The following is a 14425-nucleotide window of genomic DNA, read 5'->3' on the forward strand; positions in this document are numbered from 1 at the left end:
TTTCTAGTCTCAGAATAAAAGAAACTTCAGGGACAGCCATGATGTAATTTAGGAAATTCGTGCTTCAAGAAAACTTACCTTGGGATCTCCATGTAACACTTCTCCAGAGCAAGCAATTTTGTATCTGGATCAAGGAAACAGTAAGTACAGGTGCCAGCTCAACTGTCTGTTTGAACATGGCAACACATTTGGTTTGATTTTATTCTGCTCACTGTATAAGAGATCTGGTCACCATATGACTCTAGAAGAAAATGTACCTTTTTTGATCCTATCTACTGTGAGGTTTCAGCCCAATTTTTTTTTTCTTTAATATTCACTGAAAGCAATCCCAAATATGGAGAAAATCCCAATTACTCTAATTCTTACTCTGTTCTTAGACTGAAAGTTTTGCATTCTCATATCTCTACATATACAGTTCAGCTGCTGGAAAGTTAGAAAAAAAATTGAAATGAATGACTTTGATTTGCAACACAAATTATGTTCTGGCCAGGAAAGTAAGAAATGAACTTCTGCCTTTGCACCTGCTTCATAGGTGTAAAGCCAACATATATATATTAAACTTTCATCTAGCCACCTGCAACTATGCCATAGGTGTCTTCACATATGATACAAGTGAACACTATTGAGAGCTGTAAATTGTAATTGCAAAAAAACACCTGGATATGTAACCCCCATAAAATGATGGATTCAGCATTTCCTTTTATAAGATCCTGCCACACTTAATGAAAACCTAATCAATAAAAGGTTTGCCTTGTTCCTGATTTTCAATATTCACTATTGTATCTTTAGATTAAGCATAAGAACATGGAAGCAGAAGGGAAAGAAGTGTTAGGGGATAAAGACAATTTTCCAAATTGCTTAAAAGAATGTATAAAAAGTAACCTTTGGGATTACTGGCTTTATTTTCCTATGGCAACTTCTAACCATCACATGCTTATAATGAATGTCTGAACATTAAGAATTTATGTGTGGTGCCTTAGATAAGAATAATTCTCAACTATTATTAATGAGGAATTATAAAACACACTTCAAGTTTTATGCCTAACTTACATGAAGTTTCAAAAAACCATAAATACATCTGTCTATGGGTATCTACACAGAATTGTATAACATGCTTTTATAATGTAGTCACTGAGGCAGTAGAACTCATTCCTTGTGAGAAAAGATCTCACAAAGGAAAACTTTCTATAGAGGAATTCTTTCCTGCTCTGTTTTCTGAGACGTACAGATGCCTGTGATCTAGTCAGGAAATGCAGAGCACACCCTAACCCCTAAACCCCCCCAGGAAAAAAAAAAAGAAAAAAAAAGGAAAAGAAAGTTTTGCTCAAAACCAGCATCATCATTTACAACATGGGTTGATCTTGATTTTCAGACTCCCCTTAGAAACAGATACACCGTTTCCCTGTATAGTAATTAATTTGTTGTTTGAGTAGAGCTTTACAATAGGAAAGCAGATGATAGTTTTATCTTTATTTCCACATTTATTCTCTTCTTATAGTTACAGTGGAGTAATTTATTAGTATTTCCACTTCTGGAAATTACACTTCTGGTTTTTATATTACAAATTATAGCTTCAGTCTCAGCTGATTCATGTTGATACTGAATGTTGTATTTGTGATAACAGAACCACACAAAATTCCATTTTCTCTGGCTGGAAATAAGTAATAACATGAGCTTTGTGGACCACCATACTTGGTAGAGCCAGCATGGTATTGATCTGTTACATGTTGCTTAGTGGGAGTTGGAGAAGAAACCATCACATTCAGTTCTCAACTCCTTTAAATAAAGGGATACTCCACTGAAACCTCTGGTGGCTGTGCAGTAACTGTGTCCAGTCCACGGGAGCACAAAGGAGGAATTGGTGTGGGTAAGGGAGCTGAAGCAGAAACTTTTGACTGGGACACATGTGTTACCTGCAGTACCTGGAATGCGGCTACACACAAGGAACTGGGTATTGATGCAAAAGGTGAATATTCGAAGATGCACTAAGCAGACTTATTTTTACTGTAGTTGACACAGTCATGAAGATGCTACTCAAGAGTGGGTAAGTATCTGTGCATAATGTCAGGACTGCAAAGTTTAGCTGTATTAAAGGGATAACCTAGGGATCCATGCAATTGGTTACAGAACTCTATTGCAATTCTTGTGTAATATACAACTTTCTAACAACATCAAGATTTAGAAAATTTGAGGAACGTGGGATTATTTTCTATTGTTTTCCCTAGGTTTTTCTTCTGTGTTCCAAACCCTTGCAAGAGTTATTAAAAATACTTGCTTTGGCAAAAAAAAACAAAAACAAAAACAAAAGTTCTTTTTCATCGGACAAAACCCAATAGATCTCTCTGCTTCTGCTCAGTGGCAGGTGATTAAAACACATCTATAAGCTCCTCAGTGGAACTAGCAACACAAGCAACTTGAGAAGTCAGATTTCTCAGAGCCAGTGTGCAGCATCCCTACACAGCAGCACTCAAATGTAAAATGGCTGTGCTTGAACTAGGGTATCATCAGTACAAGCAGATAATGGTACAACATTCCTTGTTATTTCTCAGTCACAATATGTCACCTAGTCATAGAAGTATATGAAATTATGCGTGATTTTCAGGAATAGGAAACAGAATTTCTATGGGCTCAAAGGTAACAGCAGCATAGTGACAGAGGAAAATCAAGATCAGAAGTGAACCAGGTGCCACAGATGGTAAGAAATACATCTCTCAAAAAGTAATTTTAAATGAAAAATTCAAAAGCAATTTTTTTTTTTTTTTTTGTGGCAAAGCAAAAAGGTTTCTAACCAACGCCTATTTTTCATTTAGGCAAAGGCATTTTTCATTGAGAAAACATGTAGACTAAACCTAGTAAAACAAGAAAGAAGTTCAAGCTGCTGTTGGCTTTAGCAGTAATTACTGTAGGAGCAAGTACATAGTGCAAATGCAACTGCAAGCAGCAAGTGAGAGCTCAAAAGAGTTCAGAAATCTTGTTTGAGTGAGCTGAAGCAGCCTGCAAGATGAGTCAGCTGGCAGCTGAGGCAATTAGAGTAGCACAGCAAGGGGAAAGGAAAAGGAACAGAGAATGAAGAAACAACATTCCCACTGGAAAATTACTTCAGCAAGTGACAGAAACAAAGCTACCAAAAGTCAGCAGGTCTGCACTAAACCACTAGACAGTTACTAAAGAAGAGCTGTTGGGATACTGCATACCCTTTCTAAATGTTCCCTCTGCAAGAACTGCTGGAACCTGAAATCAGACTCATAATGCCTTATGTTTTATAAATACTGTTAGTCATCCTAATGAGATTTGCTGTTTTGCAAGACATCTGCAGCAGAAGCAGCTCGGCCACACACGAAGGAGGACGCTGCCTCACCTGTTACTCATTTATATTGAAAGAAACTGTTAACACCTTGACCACATTAACGCAGTAATGCTCCTGCAGACCAAAGTAGCTACTGATTATGTGTAACAAGACTGGGACACAAAGGGGGCCCAAATTCAAGATGATTGAAGTTCAACCCTTGGTAAAAAAAAAACCCAAGCAAACAAACAAACAAAAATCCCACCACAAATGTTCTCTAGGGAGCATGATGTGGGAGATAATTCTGTTTTCAAAACTTAGCCGAAATATGCTCAATTATAACCAAATACAAGAAGCTCATTGTTACACTAAGAGGCAGTACTGCACAAGCACGTAGTACCACAAATGGCTCCTGCAGTAAAGAGTACAAGAAGACTAAGGTGGGGCAAAATAAACACAGACCTGGTTTGACTATGTTTTCTAAAGAGCATTTTTGGACACAAACTGAGTTTTTAAGAGCACCCTTTCTCTCAGGATTGGAGACAAGGATACATCATGGCAAACTTTGCCTGACTGAGAAGAGCCAGAGCTCCCAACTGCAAAGACATTTCAGTGTTCATTTCTGGCTATGAGGTCTTAGTTTTGCTCGTGAAAGACTGACTTCTAGCCAAATTTGAGTAATTTTTTCCACTTTACAGGTTTGGCACTTTGAGCAGCTTGAACATACTTGCTTCAGCTAAACAAACTGATATATTCTCAGTGAAAAAGAAGCCCAGCAAAACATCCACAAGCCATTTTTCAGCTCTTTCAGACTTAGCTTGTCTAACATACCAGTTCTCAGATAATAATTACATTGTTTTCCTGTTCTTAAGTCTTATTTTGTTAACAACCAAATTCAGCTTCTCTGATGCCTGACAGTGTTCTCCTTATTCTGAGATCTTAATTATGTCTTTCTACATCAGCATTCCTCTGCTTACCAGTGTGTTCTGCCTTTCAGTTACACGCACTTCCAGCTGAGATGAATGAAATCAAGGAGGAACTGGATGCATGGATGGCAGGTTAATGCAACTTAAATTATTTTTATATTAATGTAATCACACCTGCTATATGAAACTTTTAATGAAGACGAGCAGATAACAGTTGCACGATATGGCCCACATACTTGTCTCAGTGTCTGCAGCTTGCTAGGAATTGCATTTCCACATAGTGGAGATGCCTACAGTTGTTTTAATGATGCCCACAATGGCTGATACAGTAGTCACACTCTGGGATGGATTCTCTGCATTTGTTCCTTTAATGAAAGCTGCCTGGGATTCAGTGAGGATGATATGACTCATACATTTTAATTCACTCCTACCCAAGCCACACTTTGTCACAGTGGTTGCTTCACAACTGCTATGGCCAAGGGCAAAATCACAGCAATTGGCTTGGCTTCCAGCATCACCTCTCCCAACACCACCAGCTTACCCTGAAGGGCAACAGGCTTCATAGTTGGCTCTCTCACCATCTTATCTGTTAGGTTCTAGAAACCACTGCAATGTGAAAAGGGGTGATAACAGTACTCTACCTGTAATAAAAAGTGCTGTTTTCTAAAGGACAACTACACTTCAACTGAAGCCCTTTTGGCAATACCAAGGGGGACATTCTTTACCCACATGACATCTGAGTGGCGATTTCTCTCTTGGAAGCCACCTCTGAAGCTCCTTCTTCCAGTAAACTGCAAGAGCAGCCAGATACCTATAGCAGCTGATTCAGAAATTAAATCAGATGATTTCTACAATTTATTTGTCCTCAAGAAGACTGTCTAGCTCTCATTCTTGCTCTACTTCTATTGTATGCTTTTGACCATTAAACAAGCTGAAGGCATTTCTGTGACAAACCACAATTTTCAGGATAGGGGAAGAAATGTGAGCCAGACCCTACACTTGTTGCATGTCAGTGGGAGCTCTGAGCAAAGCACCTAGGTAGGTTTCATCTCCTGCAGTATTATCCACTAAAGCTTTATGTAGCAACAAGCATTACATTTATATACAAATTTAGTTACAAGGGTAACGTAAACAAACCAGTTGAGGAAATCTCTCTTTAAAGTAAGATTGTGTATAAATTAAAACTGGCAACTCATTTTGGTTATTTGCTACTCATACTTCATCCTTTAATCACTTTACCAGACAGTTTCATTTTTGTACACAACACCCATTTTTATGAGAGTTATTTCATTCACACCGTTGCTTTTACAGTTTCTTGGCTTAGACTTCTTATATCCACAACTTCTAGCAACTCCCATTGCTTAACATTTTCTATTGCTTTTTTACACAAAAATTTGTATGAAGTCAGCCTCATCTGAGCAGTGCAAGAGAAGCCACTTATTACTAATACAAGTTTTCTTCTCAGAGTTTTAGCTTCAGAGCTGGGGGAGACTGTAAGTCTGTCCACTGACACTGTTTGCAAACTGATTCACTTGGGGTCTTCTGGGCCACTGCATGAACTTGTTTTTCCACATAAGACTGTTCTTAGCATGGAAGAGCATGACATTTTCACCTTTAATTCTGGGGTGCTTGCTCCTATTGTACTTTCAAAACTAGACCATTTATATCACCAGTACAAGGAATTCCTAATTTTATTTCAGTGAAAGTTCCAGAAGAACATTTGCAATGTTACAACCCTGCATGAGTATTCTTGTGGCCATGTATTTCAGTTGTGCTATTCTTACTTAGCAAATAGCATGGGTGATCTTGCAACCAGCAATTAAGTGGCAACACATACACGGTACAAACCTTTTCCAGGACAACCCTTATGTTCCCACAGTTCAGGGAAACCTTAATTAGCAGTTGCGATTTCAACTGCAATTTCCCTCATGTTGACAGTACTATGCTTCCAGATTACACAGACAGCAACAGAACAGGAGCTTGACTATATAGAGATGGAGGTGCCTAAGCCCTTGGCAAGAACAAGTCACAAGACCAATAAGCTTATGCCCTACAGCCAGAAAGTACCTAAGGTGCATCTCATCACTTCACACTTCAAGGACATCTGTAAGTGACAGGTGGTGGTCCAGAAAACCACGACATGGATTACTGCAGCAGAAATCCAAACATCTTACGTATATGGTTTCAGCAATATAAAGCAACACCAGAGTTTGAGCAGCCAGTACATCAACGTTATTCAATGAGAAAACAGAACTTAGTAGTGCTTTGAGCAAACACAGGCATGACAGTTATTCTTGTAGCAGATGAATAAAGGACAAAACCAGGGCAGATAGGACACTCCGCACAACTGTGACTAAGGTACAAAGTAATAGAACTTTCCTGTAAGAATGACAACAGAGATGAGGAGAACTGCTGTGATGACACCAGAGAGGAACAATAGAAAAGAGGGCTGCAATGGGAAATATAGGACTATGAATTTTGACAACTATCACCTTGGAAACCACATAAAAGCTTAAAGGTGAGGCTGTAGCAGAAAGTTTACTGCCATGCACTAAAAGACCTTTCCAGAAGATTAGTAATCCTGGACAAAGCTTGGTTCTGGCAGACAGACCTTAGGCTAGTCTGAAAAAGGAGAATGATCTCCTTTAGCAACTCTCCATCACAGACCTTACCAGACTCTGCAACAAATGCCAGACTTACACCTTGGCTTCTTTGACATAAAAGGTGGCATACATCTACATGGCTTTTTAAATTAAACAAAATCTGTACCAAAGCAAACAAGAAACCCTCTCCTGACCATGCGTATCACACTTGAGAGAAAACCACCAACCCATGACAGTCACATTACGTAGTGCCACTGCTCGGAAATATTCAAGATAACTACTGCAGTTACCAGGCCATGTAGAGAGCAGACCTATTTAAGCAAAATAATACAGATGCTGGTAATAACCTAGCTGTATTAGTATGAACTGTAAGTTCATACTGTAAGTTCAGTGTAAGTAGTGTGCTCTACTGAAGAATGGTGATTGCAGCATAAGAACTGACATGGTGCAAAAAACTGACACAGAACAGAAACACTATGTCTTGGTATTTATCAGCACAATACAGACTGTCCATTTCTTTTAATTATCTTTGGGTTGTTCTACAAAAAGGAACAGCAAACTTACATACAAACACCCTGGTTAAATGATAATGCTACCAAAACTCTCTGGCGCACTTTACCCTTTACATTTTCCAGACTGCACTGGCAGTAGAACTTCCAGATAAGTGTTCGAGAAGCTTCCCTCCTCTGTGGTCTTGTGATTTGAGATGCACACAGCACAGAGCACTTTTGAAGCGAGTCTTTAATATTTTAAGAGAGAATTCTTTATTCACAGAATGTACACCAACTCGTTTGAGCTATATGCAAAAATAAACCCTGAAATTCTAATCATGAAGATACGGGGGGGGGGAAGGCAGCACAGCAGTGTTCCAAGAGAATACACAATTCACAAGTTTAAAATTCAAGCACTCCCTATGCCTGGAGCTCTCTTAAAATATTAACAATCAAATCTCTTCGGTAAGTGTATGGGGTATACTTTATTCTGAACCAGTGCCTTGGGAACAGGTTACCACTTGGGGCATAAATTTTTATCCCTTGTTTGCCCATCAGACTACGAAAGATCCTGTTGCGGGACAGGATTTTATCATAGAACTCAACCCCACCTCTGGCGTAGTCTTTGGAAACAGTAGCTGCCCTTCTGTCAGCCTTGCAGTCTAGGTGATAGGTCACAGCGTCGTAAGAAATGTAATAGCACATCAGTCCAGCAGCCGCAGTTACGAGGTTACAGATGCCACGAAGTATCACAGGGCCACAAGACAAACCCAGGAGCAGCTTTATACCTCTCCCACAGAAAAATGTACCAGCTAAGCAAGTTGGAGCCACGGCTGCACTTGCTAAAGGGCTGCCGTTCTGCAAATACATAACTTCTCTGGCAAGGGCAAACTTCTGAGCTTCAAGAGAAAACGTCAGAGCTTCCTTCAAAGCAACTCCTTCATTGCTCTCCCAGTCTACTTCCTTGCCACTGATCACAACAACATGGTTGACTATTCCTTTTTTATCCTCAGCTGTGCTTTCAAAGTTAGGTGGGATGCCCACCAAAGAGCCTGCAGGGAACCAGGGGATTCCAGCACTCACAGGGTGGAAGCCAGAAGCTGCAAAGGCTCGATATGAGTCAGCAGACTTCACACCAGTATCTTCAAGGACATCCTGAAAGACACGACAGAGCCTCTGTGAAAGCTCAGCTGGCTGCCCCTCTGACCAGCACTCATGCAACAGTTTGAATGTCTGATCAGGAAACACATGATAGGAAAGGTTAGCACCAAACAGTCCCATGCAAGAAACAGCCAACAAAGTGATCTTGCGCTTCTTTAACCACACAGATGCCTTCTGCAGGAACCGCACTGCCATAGTCAAATCCTAACCTGTTTGTAACATAAAATCAGGAATTAAAGTGTGCAAAAAACACAAAACACCTTTACAGAGAAAGTGAAGCTCATTAATTTCTGAGCCTTGGAACATAGGATGATTGATACAAAGAATTAATTTCTCCCACTCCTCCAGTAAATCAATTTAGTGCAATAAAGACAACAATAAAGCCACCATACCTCCTCCTTCCCCCAGCAATCAATACACGTTCTGTATTTACCCAACATACTTGCCTAGTCCTTGCAAGCACAGTCCTACTGTTGCACTCCACTACAAAGACTACAGATATTAAAGCCAGAAACAGCCAATAATTAATCTCCACTAACCTCCTGTACAGTACAGTTCCAAAAAATTTAATCAGTAACATCGATACTAAATTTAGTTACTTAAGCTTGACTACAACTACCAAAAGAGGATCACATTTTGATTTGAAAATTTCAGGAGGTAGAACTTTCATTCAGTTTGTTTTAATGGATAGTCAACTCAGTATTAAAAAACCCCACAACCCCCCCCCCAAAAAAAAAAAAACATCACAAACACACACACACACACCCCTCCCAAAACCAGTATGTGCTTTTTCTAGATTTTTTGGGGGTTTGGGTTTTTTGCTTGTTTTTCCAGATTTCAACTTCCAGGCAGAGGCTGTAGCTTACTCATCAAAAAGCTATTTTCAGAAAGCAGCATGCTTTCAGTTGCTACTTTTAAAAAATTGTCTCTGAAATAATTTCTCTGACAAATAATATGTGCAACCCAGACCATAAACTGGAACAGAAATTGTTTCAGGGCAGACAACTAGGTTGTGACTCTTTAAATAAGCCAATAAACTTAAAAACTCCCAAACCTGCCAACTCCTTCAGTTCAAGAGTCCTCCTTCCCTTGGGGAGTATCAGTTCCTTTTATGGTCCAAGCCATATGATGTGCTCTGCTCAGGAAAGCTCCCCTCTCTTACAGAATTCCATTGGCTACAGAATTGTCCCCTGGAATAATGCTACTACACGTAGATAAAAGTGAACTAGGCACCTAAATCAACAGACATCAGGGAAAATTGGATGCCCCTGTTTCCATTTGCATCTTGTAACATCTGTTCTTGCAGGGCTTTAACACATGAGCTTCAGAGAATCTTGGTGCAGCTGTTGAAGACATTAGTCTTTCCAGCTGTCCTGACAGGAAGCTGAGGTGGCAGAAGAAAACCATGCTTCGATAAAACAACCAATGTCTTAGTGTAGAGCATTATCAAAGGTGGGTTTCAGTTATGCTTCTGGGCTTTGTATGCAGCAGCTGAAACACAGACATATGTTGTCTTCTTCCACTCACGCTGAGTAAGAACATCCCACAGAGGCGGAGAGTGGACAACTGGGGGCTCTAACATCATAAAACAGCACTGCGTGACATGCCAGGATACACCACCCATGATCAACAGCAAATGAGTATTAACCACAGGGAAACAAAAAGGGATTAAATTAAAGGCAATGTTTTAATGGTATATTATTACTTGTCCTTCCTGTGAAATAAAGCTCTTTCAGACAAATTCACTAGGGGAAGAATAATCTTGTTTAATGTTTATACTGCACTGCACACATACTGAGTGCTTAATAAAAACAGTGATGCATGTAAGTATACAATAATTTAATATGTATTTCTAAGTGTAATAAGTGGTGGTATTCTTGCATTCTGCTAAAGACTGGAGGTGGTGATTTGTCTGACAAAACTGCTTAAGAAAAACATACTAAAGAGCCAAGAGCTTGGGTGAAACCCAATTATGGGAGAAAACTTCCTTAATAATAGAGCTAAAAACCAGAAAATTGTAATAGTAAGCCCAAATGCCCTCTTTGCAGTTAACAATCTCAGCAAATCTGGTAGTCTAGACCCGCTTGAAAAGGTCATGCCATTTACAGTGGGGAGGCCAGCACTTGTAAAGAGATGATTATATGAAGCCTATCACTTGATCCACACGTGAAGGTGAGCTCATGTTAGAGAAAGCCCTCTCATTTGGGCTGCCCAACAGATCTTTTGAAGATTAGGAACACTGCAAGGAGAAAATTCAGCCTTCATGTTATGCCCACACCAGCACAGGGAAGGACAGACCACGCTGAAAACTAGTCTACACTCCCTTTTTGCATGACCAAATGGTGCTTGCCAAGCCCATGGAATGCTGAGTACTCCACCCGGTCAGGGACTTGGGATGCCAGGAAGCACACCTGAACAGGCAGGCAGCTGATGGGTGAACCACAGGAAAGCTGGGCAGGAAGTGCTGTTCGTATCTACAAACTTCTCCTGAACAGCCAGAACAGACCCCTTGCAACCCAGGCTATGTTCTTGACTGGATTGTGCCCAACAGTCCTGCCACACACCTAATGCAAGAATAAGTAGGAAATGCCAGGCAGTATTAATTTTCTCATGATAGTCAACACTCATGAAAGTAGCATGAAAATTACCCTCAATACCTTTTAGCATTTGTGCTTTCAAATCTTCCCCAAGGGCAAGCACAGACTCTCAGCTCCTGCAGATAATCCCGCTGCTGCCCTAACCGCATATGGCATCTTTATTTTTATCCATAAACTCTGCACAATTTATGTATAACAAGGCAACCAGAAGCTACAAGGCAAATTCCACAGACCATATCCTGCAAACTTAACCACTAGCTCCCATAAAGCCACAACAATGTTTATAAGGTGGTCTCCCCCAGATGCTGAAATATTTGCTTGTGGTGTTATGGGTACTTGCTGTCACTTCAGTCTGGGAATTCTAACAGCTAACGTTCAAAACGAGTGAATTTAAGCGTTTGAATAAATTTTTCTAACTGCATACAGATGAGGCGAAAGGGAAAGCCCAATTTACAGCATTAGCGGTCAGGAAGCAGAGTGAGGGCCGGACCCGCTTCCAGGCCTCAGGGTTTCAAGGCTCACTTAGCGAAAAATAAAAATATAAGGTGGGGTGGGGGGCCGTTTCACGCGACTCCCACACTGTCCCCGGGACCAGGCCGCGGGGTAGGCGTTCTCTGTCCTTCCCTTCCCCTTTTACCCCTCCTTGCTGGGGGCGCCGAGGGCCTGGGGCGCCTCGCCTCAGACCGGGCTCTCGCCCTCCTCCAACTTCTCCCACCGCCCCTACCTGCACCTACCGAGGCTCCCCGCGCCGCGGCCGAGGCGGAGCTCCGGCGGACTGACAGCCTCCCAGCTGCCGTGCGGCGGGCGGAAGGAGCAGGGGAAGGGGCGGGCCGCGGCTCCATGCTGGGGCTGTGTGTGTTGGGGTTGGGTGCCCCTCAGCGGGGCGATGTGATTATCAGCCTATCAGGGCTTGAACCCACCAGAGTGAGCGGTGGCCTCGGGCAAACCGGCGGTAGAGCTCTCCTTCCCTTTGGGAGGTCCGACCCGCTGCTCTCCTGGAGGCGAGGAGCAAGGGCGAGGGGTGCTCCCCTAGGGGCACCAGAGCAGCCGCTACGGCCCGGGGAAGGGGCTGTCTGCCAGGGTCATAAATCCATCCTGTGTCCTTGTGTTTCGTGCTGTAACCTCCTGTGTTTTTCCTGCAGAATACCTTACATACGTATTATTAACACAGCCCTCCCACTGCAGCACAGGAACGCTCACTGGGAAGGCAGTAAGTGGCGTGACTAGCATCCATCACAGGGGGGTTGTTTTCTCTGCCATCTCTAATAAGAAAATAACACATGCAGGGATTTTTGTTTGCTTTAGAGTTACGATATGCTGGAAACAGAAAATGGCCTGTGTAGTTTCTCAGTAATCCTGCCTGGATTTGTTCCACAGCCTGGGTGCTCTGGGAAGCTCTGCCCTTCGCTTGGCAGCGCTGGTTTGCTCTACAGCAGCATCCTTCGGCAAGCACTGGCCTCAGGGGGCATGGCTCTGATGAGTCCAGCCTTACCGCTAGGTTGTGCAGCCCTTGCAAAACAAGGTCAGAGAATAGCTTTTGGCCAGTTTAGGGTTTTGTTTGGATAGTGGATAGTAGAAGATCAGTTTTGCCTCATCCATAGGAGAGGCATGTATTGATGCTCAATGGTTGTTTTAAAACATCCCTTCACACCAGGCAGTCATGAGGTATCATTTTTTCACAATCCAAGTAGAAATAATGCTTTGTAATGGGTTGAGAAACAGTGGAATGGAAATAAAAGCAAGCCATGGTTATTATCTACTTAGATTAATTTTGACACATCTATATTTTTCTTCATAGCAGCCCCTGATTGCAGCCCCTCTTCATAGAACCCCTGATTGAGGCATTTCTTTCCAATAAAGGTTCAGTTCCTAGAAGTTTTGGCCTGAGATATGCTTTCACATGAAAGGATTAAGATTGCAAACTGAACTCTTGGTTTTTGCTCAAATTCAGGTATTCCGCCAGGATTTATGTGGACGTATCCTAGGGAGATGGCTAGGGAGATAATTCACCCTAACCTTTTCCTACTAGATTATCTCCTGCATTTTAGAAATGGTAGTGCTAAACAGGCCTGGATAGGCATAGCCAAGCATCCCTCCTTGTTGTGAACAGAAGCTGCTAATGACAGCCTTGGTTTTAACTTCCAGTAACAAAAGTGTTAATTGCTAAGAGAACACACTCCCTCATGAGAGGGCACAGGTCTGCCCTTATATTGTGGTTTTATGCAAGTCAAGGCAAATGAACTTTTTGCTGCCACCCAAAAGGAGAAGTCAGAGGAAAGATACCACCTTCCTCACCTCTCCGTCTCCCTCTGAACCACTTTTTGCCATATCTGGCATCCCTCAGACCCTCTTGTGCAGCTGCTTTTAACTCATTATCAGAAGAAAATATAGAAAATTATCTCTTTTTCCATTACTATCAGATTAGTAAACTGAATGGGATCATTGGAAAGTCTGAAAAGTAAAAGGAGAGGAGACCTTCATCTCCACTTTGTAACAGCTGAGAGCTGTTATAGCCATGGGTCTGCAGCCTCAGCATGTAGCTTTATCATCTGCCAAAACTTACCATTTGTAAGTTGGCATTGATATTTGTACTTCATGCAGATGTACAAGGAAAAAGCGCATGCGGGGGACAATGGACAACTGGAGACCAGACTCCTTGAAACCAAAATACAAAGTGTGATGGTACATTCTGAAAGTCTGAGAGTCACTGAGGCTTACCTGGTGAATATGGAGGGACAGTGGGATGTGTTTGTGCAGCCTGTCTTTCTGAAAGGTGCTTCTGCTTTCTGTAGCATCTAGAGATGTCTAAAAACCGATGGTTCCTTACACAAAAACTCAAGAGCCCAACACAGCATTGCACGTGCACTGTGGTTTCTCTTAAGAGCTTTATAATAAATATGATTGTGAAAAGTAGAAAACACAAGTTTACCAACTAACATGTCGGCATGATTCTGGTTTCAAAAGATAGCTGTTATAATAAGGAAGGTGAAGGAAGACTGAGTTGCACTCTTTCTGTTGCATAAGCGCACCGTTATAGTCGGGGATCAAGGGATATAGACCACTTTTAAATTAGCCTGCTAGGTGGTGCTGTAGGACATGCTCTAAGTTACCAATTCGAAAATACATTACAGCTCAGTCTGATGTTTTACCAGAAGACGTCTACCAGAAGATGTCTACCATCACCTGCCTCTCAAACTTACCATTTTATACATAAATTCTTTTTGCTAATTTAGCAAAAACGTTGATTTTTTAAGTGCAGAACCGAAAGTCATTGACTTCTCAATGATTTGTGTTGTCTCACAGTTTATTTTGATTATGTGATCTCCAAAGTAAACGTGGTCACAGTCAGTGAGTGTCCACC

The 14425-nt window shown here is 41.6% G+C and overlaps 2 protein-coding genes across 6 annotated transcripts in view; both read right to left on the minus strand.

The window, feature by feature from the left end:
• Nucleotides 1–14425, minus strand: part of PTPN4 (protein tyrosine phosphatase non-receptor type 4) — a 205303-nt gene that overhangs the window by 145049 nt on the left and 45829 nt on the right. The window lies entirely within an intron of this gene.
• TMEM177 (transmembrane protein 177) overlaps nucleotides 7538–14425 on the minus strand; it is a 146305-nt gene continuing 139417 nt past the window's right edge. Inside the window, exons 1-3 of one of the 5 annotated variants that reach the window (XM_061370123.1) lie at nucleotides 11789–11850; nucleotides 9522–11031; nucleotides 7538–8676 (exon numbers count right to left, since the gene is read on the minus strand). In XM_061370123.1, coding sequence (XP_061226107.1) covers nucleotides 7727–8662 — 936 coding nt within the window. In that variant the 5' untranslated portion in view covers nucleotides 8663–8676; nucleotides 9522–11031; nucleotides 11789–11850 and the 3' untranslated portion in view covers nucleotides 7538–7726. The other 4 variants (XM_061370126.1, XM_061370124.1, XM_061370125.1 and 1 more) reach the window with 4 other exon arrangements.

This window comes from Neopsephotus bourkii, unplaced genomic scaffold (genome assembly GCF_033783945.1).
Source record: "Neopsephotus bourkii isolate Nb327-2 ecotype Australia unplaced genomic scaffold, CSIRO-AGI_Nbou_v1 NB_1526, whole genome shotgun sequence".
NCBI classification, from domain to species: Eukaryota; Metazoa; Chordata; class Aves; order Psittaciformes; family Psittacidae; genus Neopsephotus; species Neopsephotus bourkii.